Source organism: Daphnia pulicaria, chromosome 7, assembly GCF_021234035.1.
Source record: "Daphnia pulicaria isolate SC F1-1A chromosome 7, SC_F0-13Bv2, whole genome shotgun sequence".
Taxonomy (NCBI): Eukaryota; Metazoa; Arthropoda; class Branchiopoda; order Diplostraca; family Daphniidae; genus Daphnia; species Daphnia pulicaria.
Genome location: NC_060919.1, coordinates 2,378,445 through 2,402,069, shown reverse-complemented (window position 1 = coordinate 2,402,069; position 23,625 = coordinate 2,378,445). Strand labels below are relative to the sequence as shown.

Here is a 23,625-nt window from a genome sequence, read left to right as displayed (position 1 = left end):
TGATATCTGAGAACTTAGATCTTAGAACCGAGATCTTAGATCTGAGATCTGAGATCTGAGATCTGAGATCTGAGAACTGAGAACTGAGAACTGAGATCTGAGAACTGAGATCCAAGAACTGGGATCTGAGATCTGAGATCTGAGAACTTAGATCTTAGAACTGGGATCTGAGATCTGAGATCTGAGAACTGAGATCTTAGAACTGGGATCTGAGATCTGAGATCTGAGATCTGAGAACTGAGAACTGAGAACTGAGAACTGAGAACTGAGAACTGAGAACTGAGAACTGAGAACTGAGAACTGAGAACTGAGAACTGAGAACTGAGAACTGAGAACTGAGAACTGAGAACTGAGAACTGAGAACTGAGAACTGAGAACTGAGAACTGAGATCTGAGAACCGAGAACTGAGATCCAAGAACTGAGATCTGAGAACTGAGATCTGAGAACTGAGAACTGAGAACTGAGAACTGAGAACTGAGAACTGAGAACTGAGAACTGAGAACTGAGAACTGAGAACTGAGAACTGAGAACTGAGAACTGAGAACTGAGAACTGAGAACTGAGAACTGAGAACTGAGAACTGAGAACTGAGATCTGAGAACCGAGAACTGAGATCCAAGAACTGAGATCTGAGAACTGAGATCTGAGAACTTAGATCTTAGAACCGAGATCTTAGATCTGAGATCTGAGAACTGAGATCTGAGAACTGAGAACTGAGAACTGAGAACTGAGAACTGAGATCTGAGAACTTAGATCTTAGAACCGAGATCTTAGATCTGAGATCTGAGAACTGAGATCTGAGATCTGAGAACCGAGAACTGAGAACTGATATCTGAGAACTTAGATCTTAGAACCGAGATCTTAGATCTGAGATCTGAGATCTGAGAACTGAGAACTGAGAACTGAGAACTGAGATCTGAGAACTGAGATCTTAGAACTGGGATCTGAGATCTGAGATCTGAGATCTGAGAACTGAGATCTGAGAACTGAGAACTGAGAACTGAGAACTGAGAACTGAGAACTGAGATCTGAGATCCAAGAACTGAGATCCAAGAACTGAGATCTGAGAACTGAGATCTGAGAACTGAGAACTGAGAACTGAGAACTGAGAACTGAGAACTGAGAACTTAGAACTGAGAACTGAGAACTGAGAACTGAGAACTGAGAACTGAGAACTGAGATCTGAGAACCGAGAACTGAGATGCAAGAACTGAGATCTGAGAACTGAGATCTGAGATCTGAGATCTGAGAACCGAGAATTGAGAACTGAGATCTGAGAACTGAGATCTGAGAACTTAGATCTTAGAACCGAGATCTGAGATCTGAGATCTGAGAACTGACATCTGAGATCTGAGAACCGAGAACTGAGAATTGATATCTGAGAACTTAGATCTTAGAACCGAGATCTTAGATCTGAGATCTGAGATCTGAGAACTGAGAACTGAGAACTGAGAACTGAGATCTGAGAACTGAGATCTTAGAACTGGGATCTGAGATCTGAGATCTGAGATCTGAGATCTGAGAACTGAGATCTGAGATCTGAGATCTGAAATCTGAGATCTGAGATCTGAGATCTGAGATCTGAGATCTGAGATCTGAGATCTGAGATCTGAGATCTGAGATCTGAGATCTGAGATCTGAGATCCAAGAACTGAGATCTGAGAACTGAGATCTGAGAACTTAGATCTTAGAACCGAGATCTTAGATCTGAGATCTGAGAACTGAGATCTGAGATCTGAGAACCGAGAACTGAGAACTGATATCTGAGAACTTAGATCTTAGAACTGATATCTGAGAACTTAGATCTTAGAACCGAGATCTTAGATCTGAGATCTGAGATCTGAGAACTGAGAACTGAGAACTGAGATCTGAGAACTGAGATCTTAGAACTGGGATCTGAGATCTGAGATCTGAGATCTGAGAACTGAGATCTGAGATCTGAGAACTGAGAACTGAGAACTGAGAACTGAGATCTGAGATCCAAGAACTGAGATCCAAGAACTGAGATCTGAGAACTGAGATCTGAGATCTGAGAACTGAGAACTGAGAACTGAGAACTCAGAACTGAGAACTGAGAACTGAGAACTGAGAACTGAGAACTGAGAACTGAGAACTGAGAACTGAGAACTGAGAACTGAGAACTGAGAACTGAGAACTGAGAACTGAGAACTGAGATCTGAGAACCGAGAACTGAGATCCAAGAACTGAGATCCGAGATCTGAGATCTGAGATCTGAGATCTGAGAACTGAGATCCAAGAACTGGGATCTGAGATCCAAGAACTGGGATCTGAGATCTGAGATCTGAGATCTGAGATCTGAGATCTGAGATCTGAGATCTGAGATCTGAGATCTGAGATCTGAGATCTGAGATCTGAGATCTGAGATCTGAGATCTGAGATCTGAGATCTGAGATCTGAGATCCAAGAACTGAGATCTGAGAACTGAGATCTGAGAACTTAGATCTTAGAACCGAGATCTTAGATCTGAGATCTGAGAACTGAGATCTGAGATCTGAGAACCGAGAACTGAGAACTGATATCTGAGAACTTAGATCTTAGAACTGATATCTGAGAACTTAGATCTTAGAACCGAGATCTTAGATCTGAGATCTGAGATCTGAGAACTGAGAACTGAGAACTGAGATCTGAGAACTGAGATCTTAGAACTGGGATCTGAGATCTGAGATCTGAGATCTGAGAACTGAGATCTGAGATCTGAGAACTGAGAACTGAGAACTGAGAACTGAGATCTGAGATCCAAGAACTGAGATCCAAGAACTGAGATCTGAGAACTGAGATCTGAGATCTGAGAACTGAGAACTGAGAACTGAGAACTGAGAACTGAGAACTGAGAACTGAGAACTGAGAACTGAGAACTGAGAACTGAGAACTGAGAACTGAGAACTGAGAACTGAGAACTGAGAACTGAGAACTGAGATCTGAGAACCGAGAACTGAGATCCAAGAACTGAGATCCGAGATCTGAGATCTGAGATCTGAGATCTGAGAACTGAGATCCAAGAACTGGGATCTGAGATCCAAGAACTGGGATCTGAGATCTGAGATCTGAGATCTGAGATCTGAGATCTGAGATCTGAGATCTGAGATCTGAGATCTGAGATCTGAGATCTGAGATCTGAGATCTGAGATCTGAGATCTGAGATCTGAGATCTGAGATCTGAGATCTGAGATCTGAGATCTGAGATCTGAGAACTGAGACTTGAGATCTGAGAACTGAGATCTGAGATCTGAGAACTGAGAACTGAGAACTGAGAACTGAGAACTGAGAACTGAGAACTGAGAACTGAGAACTGAGAACTGAGAACTGAGAACTGAGAACTGAGAACTGAGAACTGAGAACTGAGAACTGAGAACTGAGAACTGAGAACTGAGAACTGAGAACTGAGAACTGAGAACTGAGAACTGAGAACTGAGAACTGAGAACTGAGAACTGAGAACTGAGATCCAAGAACTGAGATCCAAGAACTGAGATCTGAGAACTGAGATCTGAGAACTGAGAACTGAGAACTGAGAACTGAGAACTGAGAACTGAGAACTGAGAACTGAGAACTGAGAACTGAGAACTGAGAACTGAGAACTGAGAACTGAGAACTGAGAACTGAGAACTGAGAACTGAGAACTGAGAACTGAGAACTGAGAACTGAGAACTGAGAACTGAGATCTGAGAACCGAGAACTGAGATCCAAGAACTGAGATCTGAGAACTGAGATCTGAGATCTGAGATCTGAGAACCGAGATCTGAGAACTGAGATCTGAGAACTGAGAACTGAGAACTGAGATCTGAGAACTTAGATCTTAGAACCGAGATCTTAGATCTGAGATCTGAGAACTGAGATCTGAGATCTGAGAACCGAGAACTGAGAACTGATATCTGAGAACTTAGATCTTAGAACCGAGATCTTAGATCTGAGATCTGAGATCTGAGAACTGAGAACTGAGAACTGAGAACTGAGATCTGAGAACTGAGATCTTAGAACTGGGATCTGAGATCTGAGATCTGAGATCTGAGAACTGAGATCTGAGAACTGAGAACTGAGAACTGAGAACTGAGAACTGAGAACTGAGAACTGAGATCTGAGATCCAAGAACTGAGATCCAAGAACTGAGATCTGAGAACTGAGATCTGAGAACTGAGAACTGAGAACTGAGAACTGAGAACTGAGAACTTAGAACTGAGAACTGAGAACTGAGAACTGAGAACTGAGAACTGAGAACTGAGATCTGAGAACCGAGAACTGAGATGCAAGAACTGAGATCTGAGAACTGAGATCTGAGATCTGAGATCTGAGAACCGAGAATTGAGAACTGAGATCTGAGAACTGAGATCTGAGAACTTAGATCTTAGAACCGAGATCTGAGATCTGAGATCTGAGAACTGACATCTGAGATCTGAGAACCGAGAACTGAGAATTGATATCTGAGAACTTAGATCTTAGAACCGAGATCTTAGATCTGAGATCTGAGATCTGAGAACTGAGAACTGAGAACTGAGAACTGAGATCTGAGATCTGAGATCTGAGAACCGAGATCTGAGAACTGAGATCTGAGAACTGAGATCTGAGATCTGAGATCTGAGATCTGAGATCTGAGATCCAAGAACTGAGATCTGAGAACTGAGATCTGAGAACTTAGATCTTAGAACCGAGATCTTAGATCTGAGATCTGAGAACTGAGATCTGAGATCTGAGAACCGAGAACTGAGAACTGATATCTGAGAACTTAGATCTTAGAACCGAGATCTTAGATCTGAGATCTGAGATCTGAGAACTGAGAACTGAGAACTGAGATCTGAGAACTGAGATCTTAGAACTGGGATCTGAGATCTGAGATCTGAGATCTGAGAACTGAGATCTGAGATCTGAGAACTGAGAACTGAGAACTGAGAACTGAGAACTGAGAACTGAGATCTGAGATCCAAGAACTGAGATCCAAGAACTGAGATCTGAGAACTGAGATCTGAGATCTGAGAACTGAGAACTGAGAACTGAGAACTGAGAACTGAGAACTGAGAACTGAGAACTGAGAACTGAGAACTGAGAACTGAGAACTGAGAACTGAGAACTGAGAACTGAGAACTGAGATCTGAGAACCGAGAACTGAGATCCAAGAACTGAGATCCGAGATCTGAGATCTGAGATCTGAGAACTGAGATCCAAGAACTGGGATCTGAGATCCAAGAACTGGGATCTGAGATCTGAGATCTGAGATCTGAGATCTGAGATCTGAGATCTGAGATCTGAGATCTGAGATCTGAGATCTGAGATCTGAGATCTGAGATCTGAGAACTGAGACTTGAGATCTGAGAACTGAGATCTGAGATCTGAGAACTTAGATCTGAGAACTGAGAACTGAGAACTGAGAACTGAGAACTGAGAACTGAGAACTGAGAACTGAGAACTGAGAACTGAGAACTGAGAACTGAGAACTGAGAACTGAGAACTGAGAACTGAGAACTGAGAACTGAGAACTGAGAACTGAGAACTGAGAACTGAGAACTGAGAACTGAGAACTGAGAACTGAGAACTTAGATCTGAGAACCGAGAACTGAGATCCAAGAACTGAGATCTGAGAACTGAGATCTGAGATCTGAGATCTGAGAACCGAGATCTGAGAACTGAGATCTGAGAACTGAGATCTGAGAACTTAGATCTTAGAACCGAGATCTTAGATCTGAGATCTGAGAACTGAGATCTGAGATCTGAGAACCGAGAACTGAGAACTGATATCTGAGAACTTAGATCTTAGAACCGAGATCTTAGATCTGAGATCTGAGATCTGAGATCTGAGATCTGAGAACTGAGAACTGAGAACTGAGATCTGAGATCTGAGATCCAAGAACTGAGATCCGAGATCTGAGAACTGAGATCTGAGATCTGAGATCTGAGATCTGAGATCTGAGATCTGAGATCTGAGATCTGAGATCTGAGATCTGAGATCCAAGAACTGAGATCTGAGAACTGAGATCTGAGAACCGAGATCTGAGAACTGAGATCTGAGAACTGAGATCTGAGAACTTCGATTTTAGAACCGAGATCTTAGATCTGAGAACTGAGATCTGAGATCTGATATCTGAGAACCGAGAACTGAGATCCAAGAACTGAGATCCGAGATCTGAGAACTGAGATCTGAGATCTGAGATCTGAGATCTGAGATCTGAGAACTGAGATCTGAGATCTGAGATCTGAGATCTGAGATCTGAGATCTGAGAACTGAGATCCAAGAACTGGGATCTGAGATCTGAGATCTGAGAACTTAGATCTTAGAACTGGGATCTGAGATCTGAGATCTGAGAACTGAGATCTTAGAACTGGGATCTGAGATCTGAGATCTGAGATCTGAGATCTGAGAACTGAGATCTGAGATCTGAGAACTGAGAACTGAGAACTGAGATCTGAGATCCAAGAACTGAGATCCAAGAACTGAGATCTGAGAACTGAGATCTGAGAACTGAGAACTGAGAACTGAGAACTGAGAACTGAGAACTGAGAACTGAGAACTGAGAACTGAGAACTGAGAACTGAGAACTGAGAACTGAGAACTGAGATCTGAGAACCGAGAACTGAGATCCAAGAACTGAGATCTGAGAACTGAGATCTGAGATCTGAGATCTGAGATCTGAGAACCGAGATCTGAGAACTGAGATCTGAGAACTGAGAACTGAGATCTGAGAACTTAGATCTTAGAACCGAGATCTTAGATCTGAGATCTGAGAACTGAGATCTGAGATCTGAGAACCGAGAACTGAGAACTGATATCTGAGAACTTAGATCTTAGAACCGAGATCTTAGATCTGAGATCTGAGATCTGAGAACTGAGAACTGAGAACTGAGATCTGAGAACTGAGATCTTAGAACTGGGATCTGAGATCTGAGATCTGAGATCTGAGAACTGAGATCTGAGAACTGAGAACTGAGAACTGAGAACTGAGAACTGAGAACTGAGAACTGAGATCTGAGATCCAAGAACTGAGATCCAAGAACTGAGATCTGAGAACTGAGATCTGAGAACTGAGAACTGAGAACTGAGAACTGAGAACTGAGAACTGAGAACTGAGAACTGAGAACTGAGAACTGAGAACTGAGAACTGAGAACTGAGAACTGAGAACTGAGAACTGAGAACTGAGAACTGAGAACTTAGATCTGAGAACTGAGAACTGAGAACTGAGAACTGAGAACTGAGAACTGAGAACTGAGAACTGAGAACTGAGAACTGAGAACTGAGAACTGAGAACTTAGATCTGAGAACCGAGAACTGAGATCCAAGAACTGAGATCTGAGAACTGAGATCTGAGATCTGAGATCTGAGATCTGAGAACCGAGATCTGAGAACTGAAATCTGAGAACTGAGATCTGAGAACTGAGAACTTAGATCTGAGAACCGAGAACTGAGATCCAAGAACTGAGATCTGAGAACTGAGATCTGAGATCTGAGATCTGAGAACCGAGATCTGAGAACTGAAATCTGAGAACTGAGATCTGAGAACTGAGATCTGAGATCTGAGATCTGAGAACCGAGATCTGAGAACTGAAATCTGAGAACTGAGATCTGAGAACTTAGATCTTAGAACCGAGATCTTAGATCTGAGATCTGAGAACTGAGATCTGAGATCTGAGAACTGAGATCTGAGATCTGAGAACCGAGAACTGAGAACTGATATCTGAGAACTTAGATCTTAGAACCGAGATCTTAGATCTGAGATCTGAGATTTGAGAACTGAGAACTGAGAACTGAGATCTGAGATCTGAGAACTGAGAACTGAGAACTGAGAACTGAGAACTGAGAACTGAGAACTGAGAACTGAGAACTGAGAACTGAGAACTGAGAACTGAGAACTGAGAACTGAGAACTGAGAACTGAGAACTGAGAACTGAGAACTGAGAACTGAGAACTGAGAACTGAGAACTGAGATCTGAGAACCGAGAACTGAGATCCAAGAACTGAGATCTGAGTACTGAGATCTGAGATCTGAGATCTGAAATCTGAGATCTGAGAACCGAGATCTGAGAACTGAGATCTGAGAACTGAGATCTGAGAACTTAGATCTTAGAACCGAGATCTTAGATCTGAGATCTGAGAACTGAGATCTGAGATCTGAGAACCGAGAACTGAGAACTGATATCTGAGAACTTAGATCTTAGAACCGAGATCTTAGATCTGAGATCTGAGATCTGAGATCTGAGATCTGAGAACTGAGAACTGAGAACTGAGATCTGAGATCTGAGAACTGAGATCCAAGAACTGGGATCTGAGATCTGAGATCTGAGATCTGAGATCTGAGATCTGAGATCTGAGATCTGAGATCTGAGATCTGAGATCTGAGATCTGAGATCTGAGATCTGAGATCTGAGATCTGAGATCTGAGATCTGAGATCTGAGATCTGAGATCTGAGATCTGAGATCTGAGATCTGAGATCTGAGATCTGAGATCTGAGAACTGAGATCTGAGATCTGAGAACTGAGATCCAAGAACTGAGATCCGAGATCTGAGAACTGAGATCTGAGATCTGAGATCTTAGATCCAAGAACTGAGATCTGAGAACTGAGATCTGAGAACCGAGAACTGAGATCCAAGAACTGGGATCTGAGATCTGAGATCTGAGAACTGAGATCTGAGATCTGAGATCTGAGATCTGAGATCTTTGATCTTTGATCTTTGATCTGAGATCTGAGATCTGAGATCTGAGATCTGAGATCTGAGATCTGAGATCTGAGATCTGAGATCTGAGATCTGAGATCTGAGAACTGAGAACTGAGAACTGAGAACTGAGAACTGAGAACTGAGAACTGAGAACTGAGAACTGAGAACTGAGAACTGAGAACTGAGAACTGAGAACTGAGAACTGAGAACTGAGAACTGAGAACTGAGAACTGAGATCTGAGAACCGAGAACTGAGATCCAAGAACTGAGATCTGAGTACTGAGATCTGAGATCTGAGATCTGAAATCTGAGATCTGAGAACCGAGATCTGAGAACTGAGATCTGAGAACTGAGATCTGAGAACTTAGATCTTAGAACCGAGATCTTAGATCTGAGATCTGAGAACTGAGATCTGAGATCTGAGAACCGAGAACTGAGAACTGAGATCTGAGATCTGAGATCCAAGAACTGAGATCTGAGAACTGAGATCTGAGAACCGAGATCTGAGAACTGAGATCTGAGAACTGAGATCTGAGAACTTCGATTTTAGAACCGAGATCTTAGATCTGAGAACTGAGATCTGAGATCTGAGAACCGAGAACTGAGATCCAAGAACTGAGATCCGAGATCTGAGAACTGAGATCTGAGATCTGAGATCTGAGAACTGAGATCTGAGATCTGAGATCTGAGAACTGAGATCCAAGAACTGGGATCTGAGATCTGAGAACTTAGATCTTAGAACTGGGATCTGAGATCTGAGAACTGAGAACTGAGATCTTAGAACTGGGATCTGAGATCTGAGATCTGAGAACTGAGATCTGAGATCTGAGAACTGAGAACTGAGAACTGAGAACTGAGAACTGAGATCTGAGATCCAAGAACTGAGATCCAAGAACTGAGATCTGAGAACTGAGATCTGAGAACTGAGAACTGAGAACTGAGAACTGAGAACTGAGAACTGAGAACTGAGAACTGAGAACTGAGAACTGAGAACTGAGAACTGAGAACTGAGAACTGAGAACTGAGAACTGAGAACTGAGAACTGAGAACTGAGAACTGAGAACTGAGAACTGAGAACTGAGAACTGAGAACTGAGAACTGAGAACTGAGAACTGAGAACTGAGAACTGAGAACTGAGATCTTAGATCTGAGAACTGAGATCTGAGATCTGAGAACCGAGAACTGAGATCCAAGAACTGAGATCCGAGATCTGAGAACTGAGATCTGAGATCTGAGATCTGAGAACTGAGATCTGAGATCTGAGATCTGAGAACTGAGATCCAAGAACTGGGATCTGAGATCTGAGAACTTAGATCTTAGAACTGGGATCTGAGATCTGAGAACTGAGAACTGAGATCTTAGAACTGGGATCTGAGATCTGAGATCTGAGAACTGAGATCTGAGATCTGAGAACTGAGAACTGAGAACTGAGAACTGAGAACTGAGATCTGAGATCCAAGAACTGAGATCCAAGAACTGAGATCTGAGAACTGAGATCTGAGAACTGAGAACTGAGAACTGAGAACTGAGAACTGAGAACTGAGAACTGAGAACTGAGAACTGAGAACTGAGAACTGAGAACTGAGAACTGAGAACTGAGAACTGAGAACTGAGAACTGAGAACTGAGAACTGAGAACTGAGAACTGAGAACTGAGAACTGAGAACTGAGAACTGAGAACTGAGAACTGAGAACTGAGAACTGAGAACTGAGAACTGAGAACTGAGAACTGAGAACTGAGAACTGAGAACTGAGAACTGAGAACTGAGAACTGAGAACTGAGAACTGAGAACTGAGAACTGAGAACTGAGAACTGAGAACTGAGAACTGAGAACTGAGAACTGAGAACTGAGAACTGAGAACTGAGAACTGAGAACTGAGAACTGAGAACTGAGATCTGAGAACCGAGAACTGAGATCCAAGAACTGAGATCTGAGTACTGAGATCTGAGATCTGAGATCTGAAATCTGAGATCTGAGAACCGAGATCTGAGAACTGAGATCTGAGAACTGAGATCTGAGAACTTAGATCTTAGAACCGAGATCTTAGATCTGAGATCTGAGAACTGAGATCTGAGATCTGAGAACCGAGAACTGAGAACTGAGATCTGAGATCTGAGATCCAAGAACTGAGATCTGAGAACTGAGATCTGAGAACCGAGATCTGAGAACTGAGATCTGAGAACTGAGATCTGAGAACTTCGATTTTAGAACCGAGATCTTAGATCTGAGAACTGAGATCTGAGATCTGAGAACCGAGAACTGAGATCCAAGAACTGAGATCCGAGATCTGAGAACTGAGATCTGAGATCTGAGATCTGAGAACTGAGATCTGAGATCTGAGATCTGAGAACTGAGATCCAAGAACTGGGATCTGAGATCTGAGAACTTAGATCTTAGAACTGGGATCTGAGATCTGAGAACTGAGAACTGAGATCTTAGAACTGGGATCTGAGATCTGAGATCTGAGAACTGAGAACTGAGATCTGAGATCTGAGAACTGAGAACTGAGAACTGAGAACTGAGAACTGAGATCTGAGATCCAAGAACTGAGATCTGAGAACTGAGATCTGAGAACTGAGAACTGAGAACTGAGAACTGAGAACTGAGAACTGAGAACTGAGAACTGAGAACTGAGAACTGAGAACTGAGAACTGAGAACTGAGAACTGAGAACTGAGAACTGAGAACTGAGAACTGAGAACTGAGAACTGAGAACTGAGAACTGAGAACTGAGAACTGAGAACTGAGAACTGAGAACTGAGAACTGAGAACTGAGAACTGAGAACTGAGAACTGAGATCTTAGATCTGAGAACTGAGATCTGAGATCTGAGAACCGAGAACTGAGATCCAAGAACTGAGATCCGAGATCTGAGAACTGAGATCTGAGATCTGAGATCTGAGAACTGAGATCTGAGATCTGAGATCTGAGAACTGAGATCCAAGAACTGGGATCTGAGATCTGAGAACTTAGATCTTAGAACTGGGATCTGAGATCTGAGAACTGAGAACTGAGATCTTAGAACTGGGATCTGAGATCTGAGATCTGAGAACTGAGATCTGAGATCTGAGAACTGAGAACTGAGAACTGAGAACTGAGAACTGAGATCTGAGATCCAAGAACTGAGATCCAAGAACTGAGATCTGAGAACTGAGATCTGAGAACTGAGAACTGAGAACTGAGAACTGAGAACTGAGAACTGAGAACTGAGAACTGAGAACTGAGAACTGAGAACTGAGAACTGAGAACTGAGAACTGAGAACTGAGAACTGAGAACTGAGAACTGAGAACTGAGAACTGAGAACTGAGAACTGAGAACTGAGAACTGAGAACTGAGAACTGAGAACTGAGAACTGAGAACTGAGAACTGAGAACTGAGAACTGAGAACTGAGAACTGAGAACTGAGAACTGAGAACTGAGAACTGAGAACTGAGAACTGAGAACTGAGAACTGAGAACTGAGATCTGAGAACCGAGAACTGAGATCCAAGAACTGAGATCTGAGTACTGAGATCTGAGATCTGAGATCTGAAATCTGAGATCTGAGAACCGAGATCTGAGAACTGAGATCTGAGAACTGAGATCTGAGAACTTAGATCTTAGAACCGAGATCTTAGATCTGAGATCTGAGAACTGAGATCTGAGATCTGAGAACCGAGAACTGAGAACTGATATCTGAGAACTTAGATCTTAGAACCGAGATCTTAGATCTGAGATCTGAGATCTGAGATCTGAGATCTGAGATCTGAGAACTGAGAACTGAGAACTGAGATCTGAGATCTGAGAACTGAGATCCAAGAACTGGGATCTGAGATCTGAGATCTGAGATCTGAGATCTGTGATCTGAGATCCAAGAACTGAGATCTGAGAACTGAGATCTGAGAACCGAGATCTGAGAACTGAGATCTGAGAACTTAGATCTTAGAACCGAGAACTGAGATCCAAGAACTGAGATCTGAGAACTGAGATCTGAGATCTGAGATCTGAGAACCGAGATCTGAGAACTGAGATCTGAGAACTGAAATCTGAGAACTTAGATCTTAGAACCGAGATCTTAGATCTGAGATCTGAGAACTGAGATCTGAGATCTGAGAACCGAGAACTGAGAACTGATATCTGAGAACTTAGATCTTAGAACCGAGATCTTAGATCTGAGATCTGAGATCTGAGAACTGAGAACTGAGAACTGAGAACTGAGATCTGAGATCTGAGAACTGAGATCCAAGAACTGAGATCCGAGATCTGAGAACTGAGATCTGAGATCTGAGATCTGAGATCTGAGATCTGAGATCTGAGATCTGAGATCTGAGATCTGAGATCTGAGATCTGAGATCTGAGATCTGAGATCTGAGATCTGAGATCTGAGATCTGAGATCTGAGATCTGAGATCTGAGATCTGAGATCTGAGATCTGAGATCTGAGATCTGAGATCTGAGATCTGAGATCTGAGATCTGAGATCTGAGATCTGAGATCTGAGATCTGAGATCTGAGATCTGAGATCTGAGATCCAAGAACTGAGATCTGAGAACTGAGATCCAAGAACTGGGATCTGAGATCTGAGATCTGAGAACTTAGATCTTAGAACTGGGATCTGAGATCTGAGATCTGAGAACTGAGATCTTAGAACTGGGATCTGAGATCTGAGTTCTGAGATCTGAGAACTGAGATCTGAGATCTGAGAACTGAGAACTGAGAACTGAGATCTGAGAACTGAGATCTTAGAACTGGGATCTGAGATCTGAGATCTGAGATCTAAGAACTGAGATCTGAGATCTGAGAACTGAGAACTGAGAACTGAGAACTGAGATCTGAGATCCAAGAACTGAGATCCAAGAACTGAGATCTGAGAACTGAGAACTGAGAACTGAGAACTGAGAACTGAGAACTGAGAACTGAGAACTGAGAACTGAGAACTGAGAACTGAGAACTGAGAACTGAGAACTGAGAACTGAGAACTGAGAACTGAGAACTGAGAACTGAGAACTGAGAACTGAGAACTGAGAACTGAGATCTGAGAACCGAGAACTGAGAACTGAGAACTGAGAACTGAGAACTGAGATCTGAGAACCGAGAACTGAGATCCAAGAACTGAGATCTGAGAACTGAGATTTGAGATCTGAGATCTGAGATTTGAGAACTGAGATCCAAGAACTGGGATCTGAGATCTGAGATCTGAGATCTGAGATCTGAGATCTGAGATCTGAGATCTGAGATCTGAGATCTGAGATCTGAGATCTGAGATCTGAGATCTGAGATCTGAGAACTGAGAACTGAGAACTGAGAACTGAGATCTGAGAACCGAGAACTGAGATCCAAGAACTGAGATCTGAGAACTGAGATTTGAGATCTGAGATCTGAGAACCGAGATCTGAGAACTGAGATCTGAGAACTGAGAACTGAGATCTGAGAACTTAGATCTTAGAACCGAGATCTTAGATCTGAGATCTGAGATCTGAGATCTGAGAACTGAGAACTGAGAACTGAGATCTGAGAACTGAGATCTTAGAACTGGGATCTGAGATCTGAGATCTGAGATCTGAGAACTGAGATCTGAGATCTGAGAACTGAGAACTGAGAACTGAGAACTGAGATCTGAGATCCAAGAACTGAGATCCAAGAACTGAGATCTGAGAACTGAGATCTGAGATCTGAGAACTGAGAACTGAGAACTGAGAACTGAGAACTGAGAACTGAGAACTGAGAACTGAGAACTGAGAACTGAGAACTGAGATCTGAGAACCGAGAACTGAGATCCAAGAACTGAGATCCGAGATCTGAGAACTGAGATCTGAGATCTGAGATCTGAGATCTGAGATCTGAGATCTGAGATCTGAGAACTGAGATCCAAGAACTGGGATCTGATATCTGAGATCTGAGATCTGAGATCTGAGATCTGAGATCTGAGATCTGAGAACCGAGAACTGAGAACTGATATCTGAGAACTTAGATCTTAGAACCGAGATCTTAGATCTGAGATCTGAGATCTGAGATCTGAGATCTGAGAACTGAGAACTGAGAACTGAGATCTGAGAACTGAGATCTTAGAACTGGGATCTGAGATCTGAGATCTGAGATCTGAGAACTGAGATCTGAGATCTGAGAACTGAGAACTGAGAACTGAGAACTGAGAACTGAGATCTGAGATCCAAGAACTGAGATCCAAGAACTGAGATCTGAGAACTGAGATCTGAGATCTGAGAACTGAGAACTGAGAACTGAGAACTGAGAACTGAGAACTGAGAACTGAGAACTGAGAACTGAGAACTGAGAACTGAGAACTGAGAACTGAGAACTGAGAACTGAGAACTGAGAACTGAGAACTGAGAACTGAGAACTGAGAACTGAGAACTGAGAACTGAGAACTGAGAACTGAGAACTGAGAACTGAGAACTGAGAACTGAGAACTGAGAACTTAGATCTGAGATCCAAGAACTGAGATCTGAGAACTGAGATCTGAGATCTGAGATCTGAGATCTGAGAACCGAGATCTGAGAACTGAGATCTGAGAACTGAGATCTGAGAACTTAGATCTTAGAACCGAGATCTTAGATCTGAGATCTGAGATCTGAGATCTGAGATCTGAGAACCGAGAACTGAGAACTGATATCTGAGAACTTAGATCTTAGAACCGAGATCTTAGATCTGAGATCTGAGATCTGAGATCTGAGAACTGAGAACTGAGAACTGAGATCTGAGATCTGAGAACTGAGATCCAAGAACTGAGATCCGAGATCTGAGAACTGAGATCTGAGATCTGAGATCCAAGAACTGAGATCTGAGAACTGAGATCTGAGAACCGAGATCTGAGAACTGAGATCTGAGAACTGAGATCTGAGAACTTCGATTTTAGAACCGAGATCTTAGATCTGAGAACTGAGATCTGATATCTGAGAACCGAGAACTGAGATCCAAGAACTGAGATCCGAGATCTGAGAACTGAGATCTGAGATCTGAGATCTGAGAACTGAGATCTGAGATCTGAGATCTGAGATCTGAGATCTGAGATCTGAGAACTGAGATCCAAGAACTGGGATCTGAGATCTGAGATCTGAGAACTTAGATCTTAGAACTGGGATCTGAGATCTGAGATCTGAGAACTGAGATCTTAGAACTGGGATCTGAGATCTGAGATCTGAGAACTGAGATCTGAGAACTGAGAACTGAGAACTGAGAACTGAGATCTGAGAACCGAGAACTGAGATCCAAGAACTGAGATCTGAGAACTGAGATCTGAGATCTGAGATCTGAGATCTGAGAACCGAGATCTGAGAACTGAGATCTGAGAACTGAGAACTGAGATCTGAGAACTTAGATCTTAGAACCGAGATCTTAGATCTGAGATCTGAGAACTGAGATCTGAGATCTGAGAACCGAGAACTGAGAACTGATATCTGAGAACTTAGATCTTAGAACCGAGATCTTAGATCTGAGATCTGAGATCTGAGAACTGAGAACTGAGAACTGAGAACTGAGAACTGAGAACTGAGATCTGAGAACTGAGATCTTAGAACTGGGATCTGAGATCTGAGATCTGAGATCTGAGAACTGAGATCTGAGATCTGAGATCTGAGATCTGAGATCTGAGATCTTTGATCTGAGATCTGAGATTTGAGATATGAGATCTGAGATCTGAGATCTGGGATCTGAGATCTGAGATCTGAGAACTGAGATCTGAGATCTGAGATCTGAGATCTGAGATCTGAGATCTTTGATCTGAGATCTTAGATCTGAGATCTGAGATCTGAGATCTGAGATCTGAGAACTGAGAACTGAGATCTGAGATCTGAGATCTGAGATCTGAGATCTGAGATCTGAGATCTGAGATCTGAGATCTGAGATCTGAGATCTGAGAACTGAGATCTGAGAACTGAGGTCTGAGAACTTAGATCTTAGAACCGAGATCTTAGATCTGATGTAAGAATAGCAAACTACGCCATCTACCAGTCAAGAGTCAAGAGGGCAACTTCCTCTCTTGACTGTTTAGCATCAACTCCCTCTACTCTATTATTCTGTGTGACTTATGTCAAGAAGTTCTTATCTTCACTCTTACTGTGATCTCTCTCCCGAACTGACTGTGAGTACTAAAAGGACAGATATTGTATGACATACTTGGAATAGTTTAAATAAATGACCTCAGTTAATTGCATATATATTGTATCAGTTTATTTAAACTTCACAGGTTATGGGCCCAGGGTTACGTAACTTAAAGTATGTCTAACGAATCCACTACCGAAAGACGAGAGTTTACTCGTTCCAACGGAATCGACTTTCCACAAATTCGCTATGCCACCATGCTCAAGCTTAAGGTGGTGAGACTAGAGAACATTGTCTTAGGCACTGATCCCAAGCCTCGTCATTTAACAAAAAGTGCTCTCGTGTTAAATATCAAACTTTGTGTTACCAGTGTGGCCAGTCGAACCATGCTCATGTGGGCAGTCTAACTAAGTCTGTGCAGCTCCGAATTTAAAAACTGATTGTAAGGCACGTGTTAATTTCAACCGTGCAGTCAGAAAACAAGTCTCAGGTCACTAATGTGAATGAGCAAAACTGATTGTAAGGCACATGTTAATCCATCTGTGCAGTCAGAATGCAAGTCTCAGGTCACTTATGTGAATGAGCAAAACTGATTGTAAGGCACGTGTTAATTTCAACCGTGCAGTCAGAATGCAAGTCTCAGGTCACTAATGTGAATGAGCAAAAACTGATTGTAAGGCACATGTTAATTCATCTGTGCAGTCAGAATGCAAGTCTCAGGTCACTTATGTGAATGAGCAAAACTGATCTACAGCTCGCGTTGATCTAACTGTGCATAGACAATTCTCTCTGTCTGTGACTTGTGATTAAGCAAAAGCAATGGATAGGCACCTTGTGCAGTTGGAAATCAAGTGCTGGGTCCAACGGTGGAGGGAGTAGCTCCAGTCACTAATCAAGCTGTGATTGAAACTTGGGTGACCAAAGATCTGCAAGCTAAACAATTGATCTATTATAACATCGAGCCGACCTACCAGAGCTCTATCAAGGCTCTGTTACTGCCCAGGAAATTTGGCAAAGGCTACTGGCTGAGTTTGCTGATGTTGCAGCATCTAATGTCCAATCACCTCTCGGTAAATTCAACAGCTACAGGATGAATCCAGACCATAAGGTCACTACCCATGTCAATGTCTTCAGGCAGATGGCAGAGGAGCTTAGAGGTGTGAGACAGCCACAGTCTATTGATATAATCGTGTCCAAAATCATCCAAACTCTACCCCCAAGTTATGCTGTGTTCGAGACGATGTGGAGTGGTCTACCAGTGGCTGATCTGACCATGGCTAATCTCACAGCCAAACTATCGGAAGAGGAAAGAAAGCTGAATGATAGAAGTAAGCGAAACACAGTTTGAAGTTTCTTGTTGTATTGGATACTAATCAATGCGGGATGACAACTATTCAATCTGGTTTCGGATCTTTCCTAATCGTTCAATTTCGCATTCCACGACGTCTCCTTCCTTTAAATTTTTTGTCGAAAGAAAGTCTTAGGAATGTTTCTTAATGGGTAACAAAAATACGAAATGCACCTGTAAGAACTGTGAAGGTTTTAGCAAATCCACCAGATCCTGAGAGTGCTCCAGTTAAAATTATATCACCAGGAAGCAGTGTGCAAAACCTGGTGGTTGTCAACATATTAACATGAGATTGGTGACATCAAGTTAATAATGTTACATAATTTGACAAAAAGGATATGCAGTCAAAGACTCCGCGAATGAGCTGATTGGTGTTGCTTGTTTGTTTGATATGGCCATTGACGCTACATGAAATTTTCAAGTTATGTGGGTCGGGAACTTTGTCAGCTGTAAGGATGTCTGGCCCTATGGGACAGAAGCCATCCATTGTTTTTTTTCCCGAGTAGCCACCGACCACCGTTTTTTTTCCTTGTGCCAGTCGAGTGCTGTCAAGTCGTTCGCAACTGTGTAGCCGAAAACGTAATCTTTTGCTTAACTAAATTCAATATTCTTTCCTTTTTTTTCCCCAAAACAACGGCCAGTTCGGCTTCCCAAGATACCTCCTGTCAAAGTAAATAGAAACACTTAAATTATTAAAAATCCTTGAAAGACTGAGTGCAGACATGAAAATTTGTGTACATTTCAACCTTTGAAATGTCAGGATTCTTTATTTTGTCAAAAGGTCCAGTGATTGAATTAGAAAACTTTGAGAAAACAAGAGGCTCATCTGGTGATGCAAATCACAGTTCTTTACAAGTGTCTCTGTAGCCCCCCCCCCCCCCCAAAAAAAAAAAAAAAAAAAAAGGGTTATAATATCATATGAGTAAGCCAAAAATGCCCCCAAAACTTTAACATTACCTTATTAATCAACAAGTTTTGAGGTTTGAGATCTCTGTGCAAAACACTTTTACTGTGGCAGAATGCAAGACCTCTTAAAAAGTTGATACCTTCAAACAATAATTGAGAAAATTAATATACAGCAAATTCTTGTAAACAAAATGGGTATCTTACATCAGTGATTGGACTTGCTCACTGTCTATCAAAGTATTTCTTCAAATCCTGGTCACAGTGCTCAAATACTAGGGTTAACTTTGTATCACTGTGGAGGACATCACGTAATCGAACCTGTTGACTATTTAGAAATGTGCTTAGTATAGAAAGTGTACAAAATTGTGCTAATGAAAGAAAAACTCACACTTAAGAATGTCTGTCAAATTTCCCACAGGATCTGCAGGGTTCCATAATTCATTTATATCTAAGCCATACAATTGTGTAACAACCAGATCTTGAACAAAAATCCTGGCCCTCTCTTCTCCTGAACTTTCAGCCAAAGCAGCTACAACTGCTTCATGAGGGACTTGACATAGGTTTCTGATTCACAGGGAAAATCCTAAACAAGGAATTTAGATTATGAAAACATTTTAAAAGTAAAGACTATTTCAAGAGAAACTTACTGAGCAAAGCATCAAGTCACCAAGCCCAATATGTTTGCCAACTGTTTCTAAATTTGAAGTAAAAGTCAGAAAGTCATGCATTGCCCTAAACACAAAACATCCAATTCACAGTTAAGCATAATCACACATTTGGGAGAATAGAATAAGAATCATACATGATGAGTTCTTCTGGGACTCGTGTGAATACTGCTCTCAAATAACCATTGGTAAATTTGCTTATCATTTCACCACCTGCTACAGCAAGTTCTTCATTGTTTTGAATCTGTAAATGGGAATCCACTCCCATATCTGACAATCTGGCATTTTTCCCTCTCAACATACGACTTGTGTACGTGTTAATGCTGTTCGTAGTGTAGCTTCATTGAATTTTTCTCCAAGTCTGTTGCTAAATGCAAATATTTCAGCATCATCATCCTATTATTGAATTTTTTCAATAAAAACCGTTAGTTTATATCATATGTAAAGAAATGTGTGATATACTTACAAGCCTGACACGTTTCAGAGCCACAATCCCCTGATTTTCTCTATTCTTGGCCTTAAACACAGTTCCACATGTGCCTATTGAAATGCAAGAAAAGTGATGGAGATTAAATCATTGCTAATTTCACTACACACATGTGAAACGTCTGTATGCTTTTAATCCTTGGTGTCGGTTGGAAAACAAACATGTACGGAAAATTACCTTCGCCAATTCTTTCTAATTTGTCATACTTCTGCATTATAGAACAAGAAATCCTGTTGATTCTCGGGAAACTCTTAATGAACTTAAAACAAAATTAATTAAAACACTCTCGCAGTCGCACTCGCAACAAAGCGAACTTTTTTTTATTGTTATGGCAGACGCCGGCAGGATCAATCTTGACAGATTCCGTTTTGAAACTTGCAATTTCCAACGCTAGATGGCGAAATATTTTCGTCTGCAATATTGCGTCTGCTCATGCTGTCACTTTTTTCTTTTCAAGTGGTCAGTTCAAACTTGTTCTCAATTTCGTTACTTTTGCACTTACTAAATCAATAAAGTTACAAAAGTTCAATTTAAAATCCTTTAAATCGAATGGTTATGAATTGTGTTGGACGATTGGCATCCTCAAGCCGTTTTTTTTCTTCTTCAAGGACTTTAAATTTTACATTTTGCAAAATCAATGTGAGCGATGGGTGAAGTAGCTGAAATAGCCAGGAAAGTTCTCCTTCCACCCGTCAAAGTTATCAACGATCGAAGCCACTTCGAACAAGGATTTCCTGTTTGATTACCAGAAGAAAGGCCTCGAGTGTCGTGTCTACATCATATACTAAGTCTCAACCCAAAAATCTCTGCTTCAACGAGGATGGTTTGCAGTCATATTTAGTGTGTTAAAATCCATGATAATTCAAGATTCACCATCTGCCACGTCCTGCAACCTCAAGATTTTAATTTTCCATTCCATGAAAATCAAAGTGGCAAAGTTTCTTCCGTCAATAATTTCTGTATCGGACAACTACGCTACTGTTGGTGTTTCGCCCGAAATTCACGCTCTATCAGCAGAGGTATTAAATTTAAATTTTACCGTTTATGTCATCGGGGATTTGAGTAATTCCTTAATTTTTTTTTTTTTTTTATTTTATTTTATCTTTGATCCATTAATAATGCTGAAAAGTAACATTTTTTAACATACTAGTAGCTTATTTAAACTTCACATAGATGCTTTATACTTGAAGGTAAATCGGCAAAATAGTAATGCGCCATCGCGTCATCTGCAGAAATCCGAAGAGCAGGATTGCACAGTAATAATTTCTATGGAATTTAAAAGGGAAGTCAAAAAAATCTTGAGAAATATCATAATTGTAGTCAATTCCTGAAGTAAATCTCTGCCTTTGGGACTCATCTTTGGAACAACGTGCGCGAAGCTACTTGCTGGTTGATAGATGGGTAATGGCTTGTAGTCTGGCAGTTGAGATATACCAGGCCAAACTTTTTCGTTTGGAGTTCCTATCGATTAATTTAATAGATATATGATTGCCCTCCGTAAACCACTGTAGAATTCCGTACCAAGTAACTTGAATATCCGTTTGAGTTGGTCGTCAATATCGCCTCCAAAAAAAAGGTGTCGCCCCACGCCGGCAAGTTCTAAACAGATGAAATACTGATCACAAAATTGAATAGGACAGCAACGTTACCAGCAAACATGCAGCCCACAGACCACATATCAAGGGAAAGTTTTTTTTTTCTTTTTTCAAATCCGGTATCCCGTTTATACTACTTCTTGTTTCATATGTATGTCGTGTTTGAGGGAAAGTGTAAGAATAGCAAACTACGCCATCTTGCAGTCAAGAGGGCAATGGCAAACTCGTTAATCATGTCATAATCGGTTGTCAGTTGTCTTCATTTTTTCCTAACATATCCTCTCCATGCTGATGTCATGTTTGAGGGAAAGTTTTTTCAAACCCGTTATCCCGTTTATACTACCTCTTGTCTCATATGCATGTCGTGTTTGAGGGAAAGTGTAAGAATAGCAAACTACGCCATCTACCAGTCAAGAGGGCAACTTCCTCTCTTGACTGTTTAGCATCAACTCCCTCTACTCTATTATTCTGTGTGACTTATGTCAAGAAGTTCTTATCTTCACTCTTACTGTGATCTCTCTCCCGAACTGACTGTGAGTACTAAAAGGACAGATATTGTATGACATACTTGGAATAGTTTAAATAAATGACCTCAGTTAATTGCATATATATTGTATCAGTTTATTTAAACTTCACATCTGAGAACTGAGATCTGAGATCTGAGAACTGAGATCCAAGAACTGAGATCCGAGATCTGAGATCTGAGATCTGAGATCTGAGATCTGAGATCTGAGATCCAAGAACTGAGATCCGAGATCTGAGAACTGAGATCTGAGATCTGAGAACTGAGAACTGAGAACTGAGAACTGAGATCTGAGAACCGAGAACTGAGATCCAAGAACTGAGATCCGAGATCTGAGAACTGAGATCTGAGATCTGAGATCTGAGATCTGAGATCTGAGATCTGAGATCTGAGAACTGATATCTGAGAACTTAGATCTTAGAACCGAGATCTTAGATCTGAGATCTGAGATCTGAGATCTGAGATCTGAGAACTGAGAACTGAGAACTGAGATCTGAGAACTGAGATCTTAGAACTGGGATCTGAGATCTGAGATCTGAGATCTGAGAACTGAGATCTGAGATCTGAGAACTGAGAACTGAGATCTGAGATCTGAGATCCAAGAACTGAGATTCAAGAACTGAGATCTGAGAACTGAGATCTGAGATCTGAGAACTGAGAACTGAGAACTGAGAACTGAGAACTGAGAACTGAGATCTGAGATCTGAGATCTGAGATCTGAGATCTGAGATCTGAGATCTGAGATCTGAGATCTGAGATCTGAGATCTGAGATTTGAGATCTGAGATCTGAGATCTTAGATCCAAGAACTGAGATCTGAGAACTGAGATCTGAGAACCGAGAACTGAGATCCAAGAACTGGGATCTGAGATCTGAGATCTGAGATCTGAGATCTGAGATCTGAGATCTGAGATCTGAGATCTGAGATCTGAGATCTGAGATCCAAGAACTGAGATCTGAGAACTTAGATCTTAGAACCGAGATCTTAGATCTGAGATCTGAGATCTGAGAACTGAGAACTGAGAACTGAGAACTGAGAACTGAGAACTGAGATCTGAGAACTGAGATCTGAGAACTGGGATCTGAGATCTGAGATCTGAGATCTGAGATCTGAGATCTGAGATCTGAGATCTGAGAACTGAGATCTGAGATCTGAGATCTGAGAACTGAGAACTGAGAACTGAGATCTGAGATCCAAGAACTGAGATCCAAGAACTGAGATCTGAGAACTGAGATCTGAGATCTGAGAACTGAGAACTGAGAACTGAGAACTGAGAACTGAGAACTGAGAACTGAGAACTGAGAACTGAGATCTGAGAACTTAGATCTTAGAACCGAGATCTTAGATCTGAGATCTGAGATCTGAGAACTGAGAACTGAGAACTGAGAACTGAGAACTGAGAACTGAG

General features: G+C 41.5%; 2 protein-coding genes and 1 pseudogene across 2 annotated transcripts in view; 2 read left to right on the top strand and 1 right to left on the bottom strand.

Annotated features, from left to right (window-relative positions):
• The window catches only part of LOC124349621 (LIM homeobox transcription factor 1-alpha-like), a 947,038-nt gene that overhangs the window by 443,720 nt on the left and 479,693 nt on the right, over nucleotides 1-23,625 (top strand). The gene's annotated exons all lie outside the window — the stretch shown is intronic.
• LOC124348477 lies at nucleotides 16,870-18,041 on the top strand. The gene is made up of 2 exons (XM_046798701.1): nucleotides 16,870-17,062; nucleotides 17,668-18,041. Exons 1-2 carry the CDS (start codon nucleotides 16,870-16,872, stop codon nucleotides 18,039-18,041), a joined length of 567 nt encoding a protein of 188 aa, XP_046654657.1.
• Nucleotides 18,037-20,008, bottom strand: LOC124348476 (annotated as a pseudogene).